Here is a 21,480-nt window from a genome sequence, read left to right on the forward strand (position 1 = left end):
GCATCAAGGAAAATGCTAGCTCAAACAATAAAGAAAACTAAAACGAGCAACCCACACAAATAAGCAAAAGATTAGAACGTTACTAAAACAAGCTGCCAAAAAGAACACAGAAGTAATGAGTTTTAAAAAAAATTCTTAGCATAATTTATTTTCAATTATCCTATCTAGTCATTGCTTTCCTTACCCTTCTTACCTAATTTTCAAGCTCTTTGTCCTTCTTTAGTTTTTGATAAGTATCTATCAAATCGTTGAATATGCTCATATTTTCCTCTTCCTTGCTTCATTTGGAGTCTCCAACCAACTCATTAAACTTAAATTAGTTATCCACATGTTGAGTATTAGTCATTTGAACAAAGAAAGCGGTATCCTCAAGATATTTTTCCTTTCATCATCTTCGATACCCCTTTTGGAGACCTTTAATAAAAAAGTGACCTTCAAGTATTTATCCATGTTCTCATTGTCAATGTCAGTCTCCAATTCAAAAGACTCTTCAACCCTGACAGAATCTTCAATTGAAGCTGCACTAACACTAGTAATATCAAAAGAAGACCTATCTTCATTGTTACGGTAACCTTGCCAAGTTCAATGATCACATCTAGTTCCACAGACCCATCTAAATTTTCCACCTCCATAGTTTTGGTCTCTTACACCAAAACAACACCTTCCTTGACATTCTTGCTTACTTGTACTTTAACATCCATACCTTCTCACCGATCATACCAGCCAAGTCCTTAGGGCACTTAACACTTGAATAACATTTATCTTTTGAACTTCGTAAATACGACATCGATATAATCTATGTAACGTATTGCTTAATTGTGTATTGGATATAGGTGTGATTTCATCCTAGGAAACTATGTTTGATTACATATGTTTAAAGGAAGTACATATACAAAACTTGTTTCATAATCGAAAAGAAATCAATAGACGTTTTGGTCAGGGTTTCATTGAAGATTTATTGGATGACCAATTCGAACCTAGGTAAGAACTTTGGTAGAACCGATCTTGACTTATGTTCAGAGTTACGGTAGAACCGATATTTACCTAGTTTTGGATATACGGTAGAACCGATCTTAACTTATGTTGAGAGCCTTGGTAGAACTGATCCTTACCTATATTGGGATACATGGTAGACCGATCCTAACCATTGTTGGGAGTCTTGGTAGAACCGATCCTAGATATTGTTGGGAGTTATGGTAGAACCAATCCCTACCTATATTTGGAAACTTGGTAAAAATCATCTTAACTTATATTAGGAGTCATGGTAGAACCGGTCTTAAGAGCAAAACTGATCCTCTATACACATTACTTTACGTTTTGTGTGAGTTTGGAATTAGGGTTCGCTAAATAGGAAAGTTCTAGATGTCGACATAATTTGAACATGAATATAATTCTTATCTTTTATTGTTCAAAGATATTCCTTGACACTAAAGGTGATCCCAAAGGACCCAAACCGAAATATTAAGAATCTTTTAAATAAGATTTTTGATTATATGTTTTTGATTTTTCAGCAATCAAAACATATCTCTTAGAAAATTATATTAGTTAAGTGTTAAACTAATATTAGATATTTTTAATGAGAGATTTCCGAATTACAAGTTGGATATTAGTTGGAAATATGAAAAAAGTTGAGTTGGCACTTATTTCAAACTATCATAAGAGCCAGGTAAACTTCATCGTGTTGTTTCTGGTGGAGCCGTCTATCCGGAGAAGAAATTACCCTAATTAGGACAAATCTCTTATGACTGCTTGTTTAAAGACTGTTGTAGGATCAAGAAGCTCGACGAGTACCGTTGGTAGGAAACTATATAATTGCATTGTTATATTAGTTTCCCATTAATTATTTGATTTACTAACGGTTGTTGAAACTTTGATTGCACCTACTTTGATTATTATTGAGAGCCTTCCCTTTTGACATAAGGGTCACTCAAACTAGAACAAAGTATTAACGGGATCTTTAGAACTGTTTTTAAATCTAAAGACAACTTGTAATCATCCATTATTAACAGACTCCGTTTTGTGCATGATCGATCATAAGTGGATTCAAGTTATGTTTTACAGGTACATTAGAAGGCAATTGAGTATTTGAAGAACAAGAAGATTTTTCTTATTGTTTTTCGTATCTCGTGATTTTTTCACACATCTTGATCGGCTGGGATCCAGCTAGATCTTGTTTATCTTTGATAGACTTGTCATTATCTAGTTGATTAGATCGACATCTCTTTATATTTCTCTATGAGATATATTTAGATTGTGTGAATCTAGATCTAGTTACTTCGGTAATTAGAAGTATATTTTGTGCCACAAGCCTTCCTATCTGATAGAAAAGGATCCCATGATCCTGAACCGATCTTACCTGGGATCGCAAATCCCAAGTTTGTCTATGAAGAGCGGATTTAATTGTATTAGTGTCTAGAATAGATTTCTTTTGTGTAATACTAATGGATATGGCCTAATTTGTAAGTTCCATAAGACCTCGTGCATTGGAGGCCATGATCATGTCTAGAATGGATAGGATCTTGATTAATCTAAACCAGGCAAAGAAGTTTACTTGTTAAACGGGAGAGCCTTTGTCGTACTCAACAAATCTTTATCTTAAAGATTGAACAGAGTGGTTACCAAACAACTTTGTTCATTTACTGTTTGGATAACGATCAAAAGGAGTTGGGTGCTTAAAACTTTATAACGGTAAAGCAACTCAAAATAGTGACTTCTATCTTGGGATTTACGTGTGTGATCAGAAGGTCGTAAACGCGCGGATACTGAGGAAATTAAGTTACTAGGGGTAGATTACTTAGTCTCAACTATACGAAGTTGGCATTGTACTTTGTATAGCGGCTTAGTTCTAAGAGTATTCGAATATGGACTAGGTCTCGAGGTTTTTATGCATTTGTGGTTTCCTCGTTAACAAAATCTTGTTGTGTCATTTACTTTACTTTTGCATTATAATTGTTTTATTATAATAAAGTAAATAACACTAGTACGTTAAATCCTAATCACTTGACATTGATTATATAGTCAACCGGTCTTTTACCGTAACTATTGTCAAGTGAATATCTTGGAGTTGTATTATATCGACTTTGTCCATAGACGATCACTTAAGATATCATACTTATAGGTTGAAACGAAGAGATTGTGGTGTACGTGGGTACCCTCGTCATTTCATTACCATTAACTGATTGCGGCTAGTGAAAAGCCAGTTTGCAATTTGATGATTCTGCACTGCTATCTTTGTTTTTTCCAAACATAGATTTTTATTTTCCAGCTGTAGGGTTTTCAGAATACCCAATTGAAACTTCATTACCAATACAAACTCCATATGGTGTAGGAAAATCTTCAAAACCCACAATACCCTCAGAATAACTCGAAGTTATAACCTAAATATAGCAAGATCTGGAGTAGTGGATTCATCCTTCAAAATTTTCTTAACCATGACTGATTTGGAGAAAAAAAAGCTAAAAATGCAACCTCATACTTGTGGTGAATAAAAAAATTAGGAATAATCAAGTGGTTTGATGGTTCTCAAGCTAACTCTGATAACATAGGTTGGGGGTCGAACCCTTATGATAAACGTACATTTGTAATCCAAAAATAAAAATGAACGGGAAAAAGGATGAGAAATATTATTTTTTAATATTAGTTATACGCTAAAGTTAAAAAAAAATACGCTCTTTATTTCTGGAAAATAGTATTATCACTTTTCCAACTTGACCTAACTTTATGCTCAAATAAAAAAGTGATAGTAATTTTTTTCCAGAAACGAGGGAGTAAATCTGAATGTACGATTTTAATATTTTGTAAAATTGAAAAAGTGGAAGATTCAATTTTCATGTGGAACGAAAGTATAATATTGATCATTGATGTAGTTTTTACAGGTGATAAGAAAGGTATCGTTCACTAGGTTTTCAATTCCACTACTTCTAATATTTGTAAACTCAATAATAACAACCTTGACATAATAATCCAAAATACTCAAGGAAGTTTCGAACCCAATCTCATGCCTTGAATGATAAAAAGTTGCAAACAATAAATATGACTCTCGTCGTTAATCTAAAGCCTAATTTTCATTCGCTTATAAAAGATAAATAGTTTAAAAACTACCCAAAACAATTATTATGAAGCATGTAAAGAAGAGAAAAAAAATTAAGCAATTAAAAGGACAAAATGGAGTAAGTATATCAAAGGGATTGATTTTTAAGAATTACTCATAAAAAATAGCTTTTTCCAAAACCTCTGAAAATATGTTTAGCTACTTATGAATCGAAAAATGGAGAAAATTTGATTAATCATTGTATCAAAAAAATATAATTTGCTTACAACAATTTTTAATGGCTAAATTAGGAATCCAAATCCCTTACCGGTCTTGTTTAATCTCTACAAGCCCAAATCAATAAAATCCTACTATTAATAAATCACTCAAGCTATCCACCAAATTCGGAACAGAGAATTTCGTTGTTTATAAGAAAAAAAATTCCGGCTATGGTTTTCTTCAACTCGACAATACAACCAATTTTAAATGAATCAGACACCCTTACTTGTCCTGTTAGGCTAAATCAAGTCTTACCAATCAATTTCAGCCATTGAGTTTCTTCAGAACACCTTCAAATCTTGAATATGCTAATTCAGCCGGTAGAAAAACTATTTTCCCACCAAAAAATGTTTTGCTTAATCTCGACATTCCATCCAATTCTACACGAATCCAAAACCATTACCAGCTTTGTCTATCCCATTAGAACAAACTCAGTTAATTTCGAGGCTTTAGTCTCATTATAACTCACCCAGATTACGAACCCTAATTCTGCCTGTTGAAAATTAATATTTCCCGCCAAAATTCATATTCAAAAGGTTGAAGATGATGGTTGCCCCTTATCAAAATCGGTGTCCCTTAATAAATTCTGGTTGCATTTACCAAATTCCTTAGATGTGCTCAACAACTTTTCCGGATGTTCTTAACACATTTCTGGGGGTGCCCTTATCCACAATCGGGATGCATTTACTACTTTTCCAGGTGCCTTTAGTGATTTTTCGAGCCGATTCCTCCAAAAAAATAATATTTCGTTTTCAAAAATACCTACACATATATAGTAAGTACAAAATTGAGCACTAAACAATATGTAAAATGAAGAAAATCAAACACATAACTGTGTCTATCAATAATCAATATTACAAGTGTTGTAGATACAATTCTGACAACAAGTGTACAAGAGCATAAAAGATATTCGTTACCCAAAATCCGGAGATGTTTAATCCGTGCTTTGTGATCTGTAGGCCTTGTTTGGTAAAATTTATGATTATAGATAATCATAAATTGATACATGATTTTGATATAACCATTTTAAAAATAAATTTTCCAAACACTTTTTTCAGATAATTGATTATCTTAGAATGATGATCTCAAAAAGGAGAGGAAAGAACAATGATCTAGGATATTTTTTAGTCATTTGTTGTTTTTTTGTCTCTCTCTTGATAATTTAGAGAAAATAAGAAGAAAAAATTTAATTTGAGTTCCTTAGAAAAAATAATTGATTATAATAAATTTTCAAAACAACTTTTTTCCTGTTTATGGAAATAATGAATTTTTTCAATTATGATTATTATAATGATTACCAAACACATATAGAATCCATTATAATTTGCATAATGAATTATAAGCTGATAATCTATTAAAATAATGGTCATCAAACAGCCCCGTAACATCAAGGGACTTCTTTAGGTCAATTTTCCATGTCTTCACATGAATCCCATCTATGTAACATGCACTTTTCTTTATGTGTCCTCCGTTGACTGAACTTACCATGCATTGTATCTTTGAAGCTTTGGTTTGAATTTCCAGGAAAGATAACAGTGGAGATTGCAGCTAGCTAGATTGAAGCGGTTGGAGACCGACTCTAGCTTCAAGGTAACAATTGAAGTTTGTTTTTCTGCATGCTACTTACTTAAGCTCATCCAGCTTGAAATCTCCACCACTAGGTCAAAATTGCATCTGCTGAAATTTCCAAGATGAGTCTTGTATATCTTCCCACTTTGTTACCTCTCATGTTTTGCTTTGTTGTGCTGATTCTGGAGACTTTCTAGACTAGAGCAACAAAGAAGCAACTTCAATTTTCTTATGTTACAGGGAAACTGCATGAAAGTGGTACCGTTACAAGTATCAAATTTTGCAAGAATAGCGACCATATAACATAATAACTTGCCAGTGCCAGGTCTAATTCATTTACATCAACATGCACATCTTTCGATTGAGGTTTTAGATTGTAAAACTAATTGATACATACTTAAGTAATGAAGAAACATTTCAAAAGTACTTGCACGTTGTAGGTGTTCCTTGTCAAGTGTAAACCGAAGAATCCAACTTTCAATGCAGGCCTCTGATTTTCATGTTTAGTTATCATTTTCTAGATCTTTTTTAAGAAGCTCCATTGAGTCGGATGCCTCAGCTTTATAAACATAAAACTTTGCCATGATTAAAAACAAAAAGAAATTCAATGTGTTAAGAATTGCAAAGAACCAGTAATAGTAGTCGAGATGAGAATCATTTAAGTTGTTAAGAATCCATCCTTTTCTATGATTTTTTGGGTTATCTCAGCAACGGTTTCCAAAAGAAAACTACTCAGGAAACTACCAACTCCTAAACTAGTCATGTAATATGATGTTCCAAGACTTTTCATGCTTTCGGGTGCTTGATCGTAGAAAAATTCGACCCGGACTACCTCAAAAACTGCGTCTGCCACTCCCATGAGAATGAATTGAGGTAGTAGGATAAAGATACTAAGAGGAACTATCCCTCCATTTTGCACTAAACCATGTTCTCTAGCAACTGATAGTCTCCACCTTTCGGTTAGAGATGCAGCTACCATGACTATAATGTGAAAAGCAAGTCCTAATCCCATTCTTTGAAGAAGTGTAACCCCTCTTGGGTTTTTTGTCCACCTCCTCATTATCGGTACAAATAAGCGGTCGTAAATTATGACAGAGATCAGCATTGAAATTGTGACGAAGCTCGCTAAGCTTGCTGGTGGGATCTGAAAGTTCCCTAAACCTCTATCAAGAGTAGTTCCTTGCTTCACAAATAAGGTATTTACTTGAGCTACCATTGTGCTAGGTAGGATGCTAGTTATCATGATTGGAAACAAACAAAGCATTTGCTTAGTTTCCTCTACTTGAGTAACCGGAATTAACGCTGACACTGAATCAGTTTCTATAGCAGCTTTGTTAAGAAACCTGCATCAAAGTGCAAGCACGTTAAAGATATCAGAATAAATTAGTAACATAGAATGCAATGATAATTTTCCTTGTTTCAGTAAAATCTGACAATCCTCAAGGTATTTGTGGGAGCAATTTTGTATTTTCCTTTCTTGCTATATTCTTCCAGGTTAAGTTCATATAGTTCTTGCCTATCAATAGGTAAAGGTACCCTCCATTTTCTTAAGGCAGCAAATATGACCTTAAACATAGTTGTGAAGGGACTTCCCATGGGCAATTTGTGTCTATAATAGGGTGTACCAGCTAAAAAGACTACAACTGCAATCGCGAGACCGACTGTTGGAATCCCATAACCAAGGCTCCAGCCTACATTATCTTGTATATAAACAAGGAAGGTATTACCCATAAGCGCTCCAAAGAATATGGTGAACATCCACCAATTGAAGAATGAGAACTTTCGAAGTTTCTCCTTCGGATAAAATTCGTCGAACTGGTCAGCACCAAGAACTATCATGTTGGCCTTGGTTCCACCGGCTCCTACACCAAACATGTAGAGTGCAGTAAAGAAGACGCTCAATTGTAGTGTTGATGGTTCCTTGCAGCCTGCAACATTTGCTAGTGCGCAAGATGGTGGTTTTAGTCCCTTCACGGAAACTGATAGCGTTAGCAAACACATTCCCTGCATTGAAGGCAGAGCATGCCAAGACACAAAATTAGTCTTATACAATGAAGAAATTAGATAAAAAAAAAGTTGCAAATGACAACCAAAAACTTACCGTTACGTGGATTAGAGATGCAATTAGGAACGTCCAATAACGTCCTAGATGAGCATCAGCAATATATGCACCAATCATTGGAGCCAACCAAATTGTGCCGTTCCAATTGGTTACGTTGTTTGCTGCGGTAACAGTCCCCTGATGAAGCTTCTTTGTCAAGTACAAGATAAGATTGGACGATATGCCGTAAACGGCAAAACGTTCAAACACCTCATAAACTGCAAGAACAAGAACCAAGAAGTATGCAAAAGAAATTAGAAACAAAGATCATTATCCCAAACCAAAAACAAGCTCTATTCTGGAGGATTGTGTGAGAGAGAGACCAACGAGAAAAGAGCAAGCTTTCCGTACACCTCTTTCAGATCGAAGTATAGGATTTCCTTTTAGATCGACAGAACCATCTTGTGTTTGCAACTCAGTAAGAGTTTCTTCAGCTACAACACCTCCAGATTTTACACTAGTCATGGTGATGACTACTATTAGTTCTCTAACCAGCAAATACAAGATTTTGTTGGAGTAGTTGAAGAAATATTTGAGCTTATGATTGAGTGCACCAAAGATCATACAAATGTCAATCACTGAATTTAGTCAACAAAGGACTGCTGGGTATATCATATTTATATGTAATCATGTCAAGTCATAAGCCCCATGACCATGACAGTCAGGATGGGATTTGGTCAAAATAAGACATCCGGTATAGTGACTTTTTTATGCACCTTCAGCCGTGATGAGAAAGCTGGAAGCCTGGAACTGAGACTTTGGAAATGGAGAAGAGAATTTGGAAATGAAAAAAAGACAGATTCATTTATAGATAGATATACATATAAGTAAAGATTTCATGCTGATCGTATTAGTAAGTTACTATATTACACAAATGTATTTCGTGTTCTTATTTATGGTATCATATTAAGCATTACTCATTCCTCTTCCCTTCATGACATGTCTCCTCAGGCCAGGAATATGAACATTTGATATGTAATCCTTCCAATCTATGCTTCCAACGTCAAACCCGAAGCTTCGTTTTTCTTCCTCGGACATCAGTTCCATTAACTTCTGAGTATTTGAGTTATCAAATCTGTCATACATGAATAGTTCTGTTAGTATATCTTCATTTTGTTAGTAATTTTAACTTAAATACGTGGTATGTGGTGGAATTCTAACCTTCCGCCATAGAATGTATATGGTTCATATATATTGGCCAAGTACTTGGCCTGTTCAACAGATTTCCTGCAAATAACATCAAGTCTTTTTGACAACTTCCCTTGTGAAGAAGCAACAGCTGGAGCCAATACTCGGCCACTTCTTTGAACTGCCTCGGTCCAAATGTGCGAAGAGAAATCACACATTGAACTAAACAACTTCATTTTAGGTACTTGTATTGATCTCCCTCTTGAATCCATGTATGGTGAGGAGCTGAAATGCTCAAAAAGCAGACCAGCTAACTCTTGAAACACCAATGGGTTCACTACAGAAGATGCAATTTGGTAAATGTTTATTCCTGGTTTCCCTGCTTCGCCGTGCTTTGCCATGGCTGCTAAGGTTGCATTCACCACCATGTCGGCCGGTACCTACAACGTCAAATCGTATCTATGAGCAATCTATTGAATAAATTAAACTAAAACCAAAATTTAGGACAAATTTTATAAGTAATAGTACATACCACATCAAGAACTCCTTTTGGGTCAACTAAAAAACCTGTTAGTTGGCCTTTACCATAGTACAAGACTATTGGATCCATCATCCTGAAATCCACTTACATTTAGAGAGAAAAGATGGAACACATTCTCAAAAAAATAATTATGAGGTAGTACATCAACTGCAAGTTCGCAAGATATAATTGGAGCAGCAGCAAGTCACCTGTTTCCTTCCATCCATCCTGGGAAAGGTTCCTTGTAAGTACTCTCAATGACACTCGGACGTATTATGGCTACAGGTATATCCCCTCTCATATTGTCGATCACCATTTCTCCCATGGCCTTAGTGAACACATACGTGTCTTGCCAACCGTAGATCCTCGCCCTGTTACAATGACAAACCATCTTCATGAGCATTATTGAAGAAAGTTGCAACATGTAAGAGTAATTTGAACTCAAATATGTATATTCTTACCTTTCTAAACCCAATTCTTTCATTTTTTGAGATACTAAATTTTCTTGGAAAGTCTCTTTTGAATCCAAGGCCAACTTCATTTCAGCTTCAACATCCAGCAGTGGTGGAGCTCTTGCATGGGTATCAGATATGAGTTGTTCCCTTGCTATGCTATCCCCGATAGAAAATGGCTTTTCCAAGATTCTACCTTGTCTTTGTCCATTAACATAGGCTGTCAATAAAATGAGAATACATCCATGTAAGCAGATTATATTTCAAACTCTAATATACAAACAAAATCATATTTTAAGTTTGTTTTGACTGTTAACTTATACTCTTACCAGTTGATACTTGCAAGAACAGTTGAAGTTTCTTGCACCTTTTTGCCAAGGTCATAAGCCGATAAGGTCCTCGAGTGTTTATGTTCATAGCAACATCATACCTGCAAGCATACACCCACCTGTGTGAGAGAGACTATAATATGTGTGCCGGTGTATGTTGCTTGCCTAAACTAGGGCCGTAAGTGTAAAGAATCAAAATAGATAGAACATGCACCTTTCGTCGAATGTGGTATTAGCCGCAGAATTAACTATTATATCGACTTCATTTGCAATTTCACCAGCTAAGTTTGGTTCAATACCAAGATTAGTTTCACAGACATTTCCTAAAACAGGAACCAATTTGCTCAACATGAAAGTGTTGTAAGATCTTCCATGAGTTTGTTGTAGACACTTAAAAAGTTCTGTGTTTATGATCTGAAAGATGACATATTTCTAAGTAAACACAATGATGATGAAAATTGGCAAAAAGTAGTTCAAGTTTCTCTATAAAAACACATACTTCCTTGTTTAATCTCTCAACTGCTGCATCCTTGTTTTTTGCTTTTATCATAACATATATCTTACCGACATCGGGTGCAGTCCTCAAAATCTTCTCAATTAGAACTGAAATCAACAATCATATTATGAACACAAAAAATGTAAGTAAACAAAACTGAATGTACAAATTTTGAAATGATTTTTATACCTTTGCCTAAGAACCCAGTTGCCCCAGTAATAAGAAGTTTTTTTCCTTTAAGGAATCTGACAATTCCAATTCCTTCAGGGAATTCCATGAAAGTGTTATTGATTCTTTTGTAAGGAACCAAGTCCTTCAATGCTACATCTTCTTGGTTTGCAGTAGTTTGTGATGATAAAACCAAGCTGCCAGCATCAATTGTAGCAGTACCATGGTCAACTGTCGCGGCAACTGTGGCGGGTACAGATGATAATGCTGGTGATCTTTCAGTCAGTATTGAAGGTAACCCATTAGAAGTTTTTACATTTCCATTGCTGCTTTGGCAAAACACTACCATGTTCTTAACATTCTTATTACTTTTCTTCCACGTAAATGACCCATTATCCATGCAACGTCGGTTATGACATGTAAAATCGGATCTCTTTGTAATCAATTTTGGTTCCAATGAAATGGGATTATTGAGGACGAAAGCTCTCATAATGACTGCAAAAAGATGAAAAAATGAAAACCAAAAAAAAGAAAAGAAAAAAAAAACTAATGGGTTTGAAACAAAAGGTAGTTGTACTGAAAACTTAGCTAAACAGTTCCTGAAAACTAAAAAACGGCTAGAAAGGTAGTAAACAAACAAAGGATAGGTGACATGAAAAAGATGGGTGGGGGGAATGAGATTTTAAGGGTGAAGAAGATGTGAGTTAGGTGGTATGATTTTATAACTGAAGAATGTGTTGTTGTTTTTTTTCACAAAGAGGCTCTCTTTTTGCCACCCTTATTCACACACTTTCCACCAACGACTAAGATGGCGCTGGTTAGATTTTTTTGTAATTTCTTTTCAACATCTTATCTAAACATGAGCTACGAGAAACTTGGAAGACAGAAATGAAGAAGAAAGAAACGATCATTCTTCGGGTTAGTTGAAGGTAACCGCTATTTATTCTTGTGGAATCTTTGTATTGGCTGAATTGATTCATCCAACAAGAAGTTATTTTTTGTGTATATATTCTTGAAGGTCTAGTGTTCTTTAAAATCATATGTTGATGATAAGTTTCAAATGTATTTGCTTTTATTAATATAACGTTCAAAGAATGTTTTTCTTCCAGAAACTTTTTTGAAAAGTCCATCAGAAACGAGAAGTATTCATTTTCGAGTCCTCTTTTTTCTGGCGAACTCAGAGTTGAACTCAACCGAATGCAGCTGGTGGAGCTCAATAGTTATGCACCTTATAATTGAATAAGGCTGCTAATGCAAAGCAATTTGCAAGCCCCCAACTACAACATGGAGATCCCTAGCCAAAAAGGCCAGAAAGTTGGCATAATGGACTAAACGAATGACCCTTCGTAGAGAATTTATGAACCCACTAAAATAAAGATGGAGAAGTTCTGGTCTACATTTCTCTAATTACAACAGGTAGAAGAATGTTGAATGAAAACAGTAAGCCAAATCAATTTCACAGTATTTTAAATGGGACTGATCTTCGTATGCATTACTTCTTTTTGAGATGACTCAAAGAAACTATGAGCATGCCTTGGGGTAGAAGGTGTCATCTATTCAGGAACAAGTTGACAACAACTTATCCCTTTGCCATCATCACGACCACTCTCCAGCATCCAAATACCATATGCAACAGCAAGTGAGACACAAAAAAATACGCATAACAGTACAAAATATGAAAAATGGCTAGCTTGGAACAGACTACTTGAGTTGGAGGACGACTATATGAGAGCTTGAAGGGAACCCGCTATCATTACTAGAATCAAATCACAATCAACTTACGATTAACAAAACCCTAAAACAACTGACTTCACTACAACACCCAAGAAAAAGAAAAAAGAATAATAATTGTAATATCCCCTTTTCTTCCCTCTACATATTCCATAAATAACAAGAAAAAACAAAAAAAACAAAAATAAACACATATTCTTTTTGCTGCAAAATGTTACATGCTGCTGCAGCGTTGCTAGCTCCACTGCCACTGTTCGCAAGGATACCCATTACAGTAGTACACTAGTACTAGTTTCAGAGCATTACATATGCTATTGTTTTCTTTTCTTTTTTTCTGAAGTCATCTCCACCACCATCAAAGTAGGCATAGCAGGGTAAAAAAATTTACAGATCATATATCCAATACAGAGACCTCTAAACAAGAATCGGGAATGGAGCCACCTCATTTTGATGTCAATGTGTTAACAAGTAAGCAAGATCTGTAGGTAGTATTTGCCGCTGGGAGATCAGCAATAAACTTGTGCCCAGTTATATTATAGGAAGTAGTCGGGAGTTCTGCGAGTCACATCAGGCTCTCCTCTCCTTGGAGCTGGCTCAAACTGCAGTAACAAACAATCATACCCCTCGAGCGTCAATTTCATGATGAAAGAGAGAGAGATACCTGGATGAATGTGTGTGTGAGTGTGTGTGTGTGTGTGTGTGTGTGAGAGAGAGAGAGAGAGAGAGAGAGAGACCTGGATGAATGTGTGCCCTCTGCAGTCATCAACTTCCAAGATAGATGCCATGTTTCCACAACGGTAGCAATAGTTAGGTGCACTAAATATGGTAACCACTTTTTGTTCCTGTAAGAAAGAGATAGTAGAACCCAAGTCATTAACTTGCAGCAAAATAACTAGCCAAAACCTTGAAAACTGGTAGGGTGCATCATTCATTACATGTCCCCAATTGAATCCCTCCATGACAAGTTGATGCGCTCTAGCAATCAGCTTTAAATTGTTGGTATGGTTAAATTGCTCAGATATGTCCTGCCATCAGTCACACCAAATGAGCGCATCAAATAAGAGAAGAGGAGAGAGGGAGAGAGAGAGAGAGAGAGAGAGAGAGAGAGGTTGTGATTACTTGGCCGAAAGTATATCCAGCTCCACGGGGTGAAATACCCCATCCACATCGGTCATCAGGGTCAGACCATAAGAGGTCACACATAGGCCCTTCGTGAGGAACTTCTTGAACACGGTCAAAATTTCGTATATTATCGAGGGTCTCAATAGACGGCGATAGTCCACCATGCAGACAAAATATTTCCGATTCAACCTTTCACAAAGTTCCAAATGAACAAATAAGATAATACTCCAATAGGGGGGTAAAAGACAAGCAATCACTGATAAAGCCGGTTAACTTGACTGAAAATTGGTAACCAGCATCCAAGGCTTCTACAAGGACGACTATTTCAAAAATCAAACATGCACATGCTAAATATAATAAAAAGATGTGAAATCGTAACAACAATCAAGGAGAAAAAATATCCAAAAACTGACAGCAAATAAAGGTAATAAAATTCGACTGACCAGAGCTGTCAATGGAAAATAGTCGAAGAGATCCGTGAAGGTTTTCCATACATTAGCATTGCCATACCTACCAACAGATATTAGTAAAGAAGCATTAGATCATACGACTTTAGAGGAATAGAGTCACGTGTTTTCACAGGTAAAATATGGATTACAAGAGCGATTACTTTCGTACTACTAGACAATGAAAGCAATAAGGAAAAAAAATATATGCGAGGAATAACAAAGGTACATAATAACTGAAGGTCACGTAAACGAGAAGACAAAAAACGCCCACATCCTAGCAGACACATCTACCTATATCCTGAGAGTTGAGTCGATTGCTTGGTAGGGGATCTATAAGCACTTTACTCTTTCAGTAAGTTCTTACTCAAAAGATGAATATGTAATACCAAAAGATGGCTAAACTTATTGCAAGACATGTGGACTTCATCGCCCCCCGAATCTCAAAATGAAACAAGTATCTAACCAAATGAGAAGAGATGGTGAATGGCAAGTATACACGTAAAACTGAAAACAACCCCATATACAGCTTGAGGTTTCTAAGGAAACAGAAGTTCAATGTGTAGCTTAGTTTTACAAAGAAGATTGAACCGCGTCAATGATCATCCAAAGAACAAAGATAGAGACAAGGATAATATATTAAGACCACAATATGCAGACTATTAGAGTTTTATAATTAAAAACTGAAGGTAATAAATAACTTTTCACATTGGAATCTGCCGTGGATAAATCAGTGCACACAAGAAACTCACTTCCGTAAGCATTCGTCATAAAACCCATAAACCTGTGTAATCTGCAAAGTGAAGTGAAAAGACTGTTCAGCTCGAACTAGTTGTATTTGCAAACCAAATATACACAGTCTAATGCCATTGAGGCACATGTGTCACAGATTACATCTTTTAAGCACAAGTACCACTCTATCACAAAGCTGGAAACAGCCACTAAGAATTAGAATCTATATTCAGCCTATTCCGCATTTGACTTCAATCATGGGTATAAGAACCAAATACCTGACGACTTTCATGGTTTCCTCGAAGAATGGTAATTCGCTGAGGGTAGCGCACTTTCAAAGCCACCAGCAGCTGGAATATGCAATCTAGTCAGTACTATCAAACAGCACGCACAATCATGAAAATCTAAGTTACAAAAAGCACATACTGTAAGAACCAATAACCATTAAGGAGGCTATACAACTCCAACCAAATCCATCAAATAATCTTATCCATCTATTAAAATCGAGTATAAGCAAATTGAAATAATTTCTATGCATGGAAACATGTATTAACGGGCGGAACTACTGTAAGTATGAAGAGATAAAAGGCCCTGCGACTTTGGCACTGGTCTATACAGAAATGTAAGTATTATCTGCATATGTAGTGAGATTAAAAAATGAGCTGCATACTTGACATTTTAGAAGTTCTAACAGTAGTATTATAGGATCAGAGAAAGAAAACTTTGAAAAAAAACAAAGAGGATACAGAACTGGTATACGCTAGAAACTACGTCACCTATACAAGTGCAATGCTACTATATAAGGACATACTCTGAAAGTTCATAAGCAAAATATATATATATATATATTGTGTAGTGTATTATCATCTTCAAATATGTAGCAAAACTGAGTACAGTAAACAACTTACACGTTTACAATGACTGCCACAAAAAGTAATATAACAGTCTGATTGAGCTTACCGTTACAGTTTCAACGGAATAATAACCTCGATCCACATAATCTCCCATAAACAAGTAATTGGTATCTGGACACTACCGGAAAGATAAAAGAAAAGACACCATTAGGTTCCAAATTGGCTGTTGTATGAGATAATACATCTATTGATCACATAATAGCAGAAACATGAGACAACATTGAATCGGAAATGCTAGACTGAGCAAATACCTTTCCTCCAATTCGGAAAAGTTCTGCAAGATCATGAAACTGCCCATGAATATCACCGCAAATTGTGACAGGGCTTTTTACTGGCTGTAGTACATCAAAGAAAGTCCAGATTAATATACAGCTTTTAATTTGCTCCATACAACTATTCACCATAGAAAGTTGGAATGGATATACAACCACCTATAATATTTCATGAAAGTACTGCTAAGGAAAGGATGAAATACAAATCAGTGAAGCATGTATTGGAAAGAAGGAAACATGGAACATTGTGTGCTCGTTTCTCAGTAGATTGGTACCCAAGTTTACTTCTGTTTTATGTAAATTTTAACTTAAACCTAACATATTACACCTAGCTTCGCCACAAACTTCCGCTACATACTTTGATATTTTATGTTTACCAACAAACCCCAAGATAAAGATTCTTCATCAAAACCACAGCGAGGATCATGTGTATGCTAAATAGCTTTTGATGGTGTACCTTACTCTTTTGTTTGCAATATACACAATGTGTGCAAGGATGCAACCATTAAAGTGGGCCACTCCTCATTAAATGTGTGCAATATACAATGTTACTCTTGAGAGAATTATGAGTATAGTAAGCCACACCTTATTGGTCAGATCATATGAAAATTATAATAGGGTTCGGAATTCCATGAGATATGGTAGCAATATAGAGTGAAAAAGTGTCATACCTGTACATTGCTCTCTTCCATTAGTATCTCCTTTGCTTTCTCACATAATCCTCTTACCTAGAGTCAAGCAAAAAACAAATGTTGAAAGCTTAATATGACTCTGACAAGCCAGAAATAGCATTCATTAGAAGGAATAGATGTAACTAGAAGTTTAGCCAAATTCTCCCCTGCAGATCTAGTTTTTATATTCACCAATACAACAATATCAACCAGCAACGATTACAGATTAATACAGAAGTACAATTCAAAAAGTGTTGTCATCCTGCACAACAGCCATCTTGCTTTTAACAAAAAGTTACAACAGACCAGTTTTATATTGGACATTGTTTTAAAAAAGCAACGAGAAGTTCTATGTACGCAAGGAAGTAGCTGAAAATAAAGGTAAAGTATCTCAACCCAAATCCTGCGCTTGAAAATAGTGAAAAATACCTTAAAACTGCTAAGCAAATTCAACTACTGCACAGATTCCAACATCAAGCACTCTCTTTCTATAAACTAACAAGAGAAACAGTCTAAATCTCCACCATTTCCAAACAGATCCTACACCTAAACAAAGCCGATCTGGCTCAAAATTAAGCAAATCTAGTGCAAAATCCCCTGATCTCTAAGAAAAATCTAGTACAAATCAAGATAGAAATTCACACCCATCGGTAATTAACAGATCACTCCCAAATGAGCCCCAAGAAAATGATAAAAATGACACAAAACAAAAAACCGATCCATAAAATGAACCGGATCTTATGAAACCAGCTCAAATATGAATCAAAAAATAGCTCATTTCCATAAAAAAAACCTAATTTGATTTGTTCAAAACAAAGATTCAGAAAATGAGATTTCTAAGAAATGGAGAGAGAAGAAGAAGAGGTAGAGAAGACGTAGAGAGAACGTACCTCTTGCTCAGACAAGGGTTTACACTGCATAAGCTGAGCAATCTCTTCATCAAGATTTCCATGAGAGTTGGGAGTTATTACATCTATACTCATCTTTTCCTTCTTACTTCTTCTTCTTCTTCTTATCAACCAACAATAAATGAATCAAGATAACCCTGACCCGATTTTCTTAATAAACGTTCTCGTCTCCCGGAGGAAGAGAGACAGAGACACCGCGGGAGTAAAGCGAGCGGTGGTGGTGCAACCAAAATGGAAACCCTGGTTTTCTCTTGGATCACCAATTTTATTATTTGGTTTTCCTTTTTCTCTCTCAGGAAAAAAACTAACCTCAAATGAAACTATCAGTGTGGATTCTGTACTTCTGGAGTTGTTTTGAGATCCGTCTATCCAGTATCTTTATTATAGGCCGCGTGGTATCATCTGGTTCGTTCAATACGACGAGACAATCGACATATAGACAAGATATCTCAGCAAGTTGCCCCTTATCCATGCTTACTCAAACTGCCTTTGGGACAATTTTAAAAAGTTTAGCCAGTCGAACAGTGTTATTTTGAGAACCATCAAGTGGTGTGATAGGTTGCCATATTCCCTCCCACTGTGGAGCGCATAATTACCAAGTCAATCTCAATTTAAATGAGTTTGGATGTAGTGAAAGATCATTATACTGTCCTCTCAAACAAGAAAAAGAAAGAAAAAAGAGTTATTCTTTCTTTTGTAATAAACCAGAAATAACTCATGTCATAATGGCATCCGTTGTAAGTTAACATTATGCCCAAACCAAACTAAAAATCAAGGTATTCTAATAATGTTTAATAAAAAACTGAAAAAAGGTAATGTAATATTTATCTAACTTAATTATTGTTTTTAGTGGCAATACAGGTGTCCTCAAAATCTGGTTCGGCTGAATTCCACGCATTTTATACTAGTTCTTAATGATTTTTTTAAGATTTATTTAGATGAGTATTCATATATATATATATATATATATATATGCGATTACCTATTCATTTTTCTATCGTTCCAAAATTAAAATGTAAAAAATTAGAGTGATAAAAATGTCAACACTTGTCCTACACATAAGATATTAAAACAAATAAACACTCCAACGATATTGCATCCTAAAATTTACGCGAGCCTCTATTTCCCTTCACCTAAAATTACTGACTTTCTCAAAAGTAACAACTTCTTTCAAATGCTCATTGATCCCCACTATGTCTTTAGTTATCGCTCTACATAATTTATAGAAAACGTTCGAATTCTCAAGTGATGCAGATCAACCAAATAAATCCATTATTTGATTTTGCATCTCATGTTTACTGAATATTTTGGAGAGGGAGATTAGGCGATTTGATATATCAGATTTGTGATTCATGGTTAAGGATAAAATATGCAAAACCCATTATGTAACTACGATTTTTTGCACTTTCTTTTTCTTTAAGAAACCCTAAATTACATTAAAGCTAAGTACCGAAGCGGAATCGATGTTCTTCAAGTACAAAAACTCAGCCGAAACATCAAAGATAAACAAATTACACCAGTTACAACCACAGATACGAAAGTGAGTTACAACCCTTCCAAGGATCCTGATCGAGTGAAACAGAGACAAAACAACGACAATAAGGTTAAATGGCCATGTTTAGTTTCCTATTAAAATCAACCCAGTTAACAGGTCTTCAAGAACTGTTATGATCAATAGATAACCCAACCATTTCTCAAGGTTTTGAATAATATCAAGAACAAAGTAACTGAAGTAACTAAAGTAGTAGTAGTAGTAACAATAGTCTAGATCGGTCTGAATATAGAGGAATCAGTGTGAATCGAACAGAGTAATCCTTTGAATTGAGTTTCTGAAGCTGCAGATTTTTGTTGATGTTGTTCTATTATTCGGTGATAATGTTGTTAAAACCGAACGTGATTGAGTTGTTGAAACCAAAAGAAATTGAGTGTCCGAAATAGAGAGGACCGGATATGTTGATGAAGCAGTTATTATTATAGTGTGAATGAAACACAAAACATCGAGAGATTTTCCTTGCAACAAAAGAGAATCAATCATTCTCATGACTTAAAAACCATAAAAACAGGGGAAATCAAACAAACACAAACTCTAGAAATAAAATATAAAAACCAGAAGATTAAAGCCTAAAAAACACCTAAAACGGAGCAAAAAAAAGATAGTAAGAGAGGAAGGGAGGATTGTTTTTGTGATGGTGCAACGACACTTAAGGGTTTTTGGTTTCTCTTATCGCTTCAGAGAAGAGAGGGAGCGCTCTAACTGCTTTCTAATTCTTTGCACATGTTTATCAATTGTAGGGGTTGATTCATAGGAATAAATATGGTGGTTTTGATTCTTTACACGATACGTCTTCATATCACCAAGAGAATTTCCAAACAGTTTTGTGCTTTGGTTTGCTTCTACTCTAGCCATGGTATAGGATTTTGTTCTTATGAATAATTTGGATTTTTGGCCTTATTTTATTTTATTTATTTATGTAGTTTAGTTTGCTTCTTCATGCATGATTTAAGATAATGGGTTATCATGGATTTTTTCTTTAATTGGTGTTTTATGCACAGTTTTTCAATGGCTGGAAAACAATTTAGTTTTTTCATTTAATTTTATGGATTTAACTGAAATTTTGTGATTCTTGATTTTGAGGAATATTTGGATTTTATTTATTTATTTGGAGATGATACAATAGAAAAATCAAATAATTAAAAAATTAAAATTAATAGTGTTAAATTTTATTTTATTTTTTACATTCAGTTCTTATTTATGATCCTACTATTGAGGGAACATAATTTTGCAGAAAATACACCTGCAATTCATCATCTTCAGTTTGCAGTCGGTTTGCAGATGACTTAATTGTGTTCTTGGATGATAAAGTGGAGGAAGTTCAAAATTTGAAGAGAATTCTTTTGAATTCTGAGCTTATTTCTGGTTTGAAGGTGAATTTCAAGAAAAGTGCACTTGTAGCTGTTGGTAATGCACTAAATGCTGATGCAGGAGCGTTGTCTTTTGGGTGTCCCATAACCACTTTTCCTATGAAGTACATGGCATTCCTTTAGGCAGTAAATCAAAAGCAATTGGTGTTTGGGATGTGATCATTAAGATATTCCAACAAAAATTGAGTATTTGGAAGAAAAGATACTTGTCTAAAGGTGGGAGATTAATGTTGATTAAAAGTGTGTTGTGTAGCTTACCAGTGTACTATCTTTCACTTTTCCAGTTGTCAGTGTCAGTTGAGAAGCAGTTAGATAAAATCATGAGACAGTTTTTATGGGGTTTTTCAAAGCAGAAGTCAAAAAAGAGTTGGGTGGCTTGGAAAACAGTGCATTTGCCTAAAGAAAGAGGAGGCGTAGGGATTAAAAAGTTGAGAATCATGAACAAAGCATTACATGCTAAGTGGATATGGAGGTATGGTAATGGAGAAAGAGCTTTATGGAGGAATGTAGTCCATCACATATTTGGAGGTAACCAAAAAGCATTCTTGCCAAATCAAACTAGCAACTCAGTTGGAAAAAGTTTATGGTCTGGTATTTTGAAGAGTGCTTATGTTGTGGAGTTAAATTCTGCAATTTAAGTCAACAGTGGGGATAGGTGTTTATTCTGGAAAGACAATTGGATAAATGGCC

General features: G+C 35.3%; 2 protein-coding genes and 1 pseudogene across 2 annotated transcripts; all 3 read right to left on the reverse strand.

Annotated features, from left to right (window-relative positions):
• Positions 1 to 5,606: 5,606 nt before the first annotated feature.
• On the reverse strand, positions 5,607 to 8,654 carry LOC113321370 (annotated as a pseudogene).
• Positions 8,655 to 8,828: 174 nt separating this feature from the next.
• LOC113320381 (fatty acyl-CoA reductase 2-like) lies at positions 8,829 to 11,582 on the reverse strand. Its single transcript, XM_026568295.1, has 9 exons — positions 11,094 to 11,582; positions 10,908 to 11,011; positions 10,623 to 10,822; positions 10,409 to 10,509; positions 10,089 to 10,299; positions 9,837 to 9,998; positions 9,640 to 9,721; positions 9,141 to 9,547; positions 8,829 to 9,054 (listed from the first exon to the last, which is right to left on the reverse strand). Exons 1-9 carry the CDS (start codon positions 11,560 to 11,562, stop codon positions 8,886 to 8,888), a joined length of 1,905 nt encoding a protein of 634 aa, XP_026424080.1. The 5' UTR covers positions 11,563 to 11,582; the 3' UTR covers positions 8,829 to 8,885.
• A 1,216-nt stretch (positions 11,583 to 12,798) lies between these two features.
• On the reverse strand, positions 12,799 to 18,170 carry LOC113321352 (serine/threonine-protein phosphatase PP2A catalytic subunit). Its single transcript, XM_026569246.1, has 11 exons — positions 17,851 to 18,170; positions 16,961 to 17,017; positions 16,269 to 16,352; positions 16,064 to 16,135; positions 15,382 to 15,453; positions 15,124 to 15,164; positions 14,369 to 14,435; positions 13,923 to 14,114; positions 13,739 to 13,828; positions 13,538 to 13,645; positions 12,799 to 13,402 (listed from the first exon to the last, which is right to left on the reverse strand). Exons 1-11 carry the CDS (start codon positions 17,941 to 17,943, stop codon positions 13,337 to 13,339), a joined length of 942 nt encoding a protein of 313 aa, XP_026425031.1. The 5' UTR covers positions 17,944 to 18,170; the 3' UTR covers positions 12,799 to 13,336.
• Positions 18,171 to 21,480: the final 3,310 nt, after the last annotated feature.

Source organism: Papaver somniferum, chromosome 11 (assembly GCF_003573695.1).
Source record: "Papaver somniferum cultivar HN1 chromosome 11, ASM357369v1, whole genome shotgun sequence".
Lineage (NCBI taxonomy): Eukaryota > Viridiplantae > Streptophyta > Magnoliopsida > Ranunculales > Papaveraceae > Papaver > Papaver somniferum.

Bases quoted from the DNA above. Each gene is read 5' to 3' on its own strand.
- LOC113320381 (XM_026568295.1), bottom strand. From the start codon at position 11,562: ATGAGAGCTTTCGTCCTCAATAATCCCATTTCATTGGAACCAAAATTG. The intron at 9,999-10,088 runs GTAAGAATATAC...TCATTGTAACAG, and splicing joins AAAGAATTGGGTTTAGAAAG to GGCGAGGATCTACGGTTGGC. The intron at 9,055-9,140 runs GTTAGAATTCCA...CATGTATGACAG, and splicing joins TATACATTCTATGGCGGAAG to ATTTGATAACTCAAATACTC.
- LOC113321352 (XM_026569246.1), bottom strand. From the start codon at position 17,943: ATGAGTATAGATGTAATAACTCCCAACTCTCATGGAAATCTTGATGAA. The intron at 17,018-17,850 runs GTACGTTCTCTC...GCTTGACTCTAG, and splicing joins AACCCTTGTCTGAGCAAGAG to GTAAGAGGATTATGTGAGAA. The intron at 16,136-16,268 runs GTATTTGCTCAG...TCTTTCCGGTAG, and splicing joins TTTTCCGAATTGGAGGAAAG to TGTCCAGATACCAATTACTT.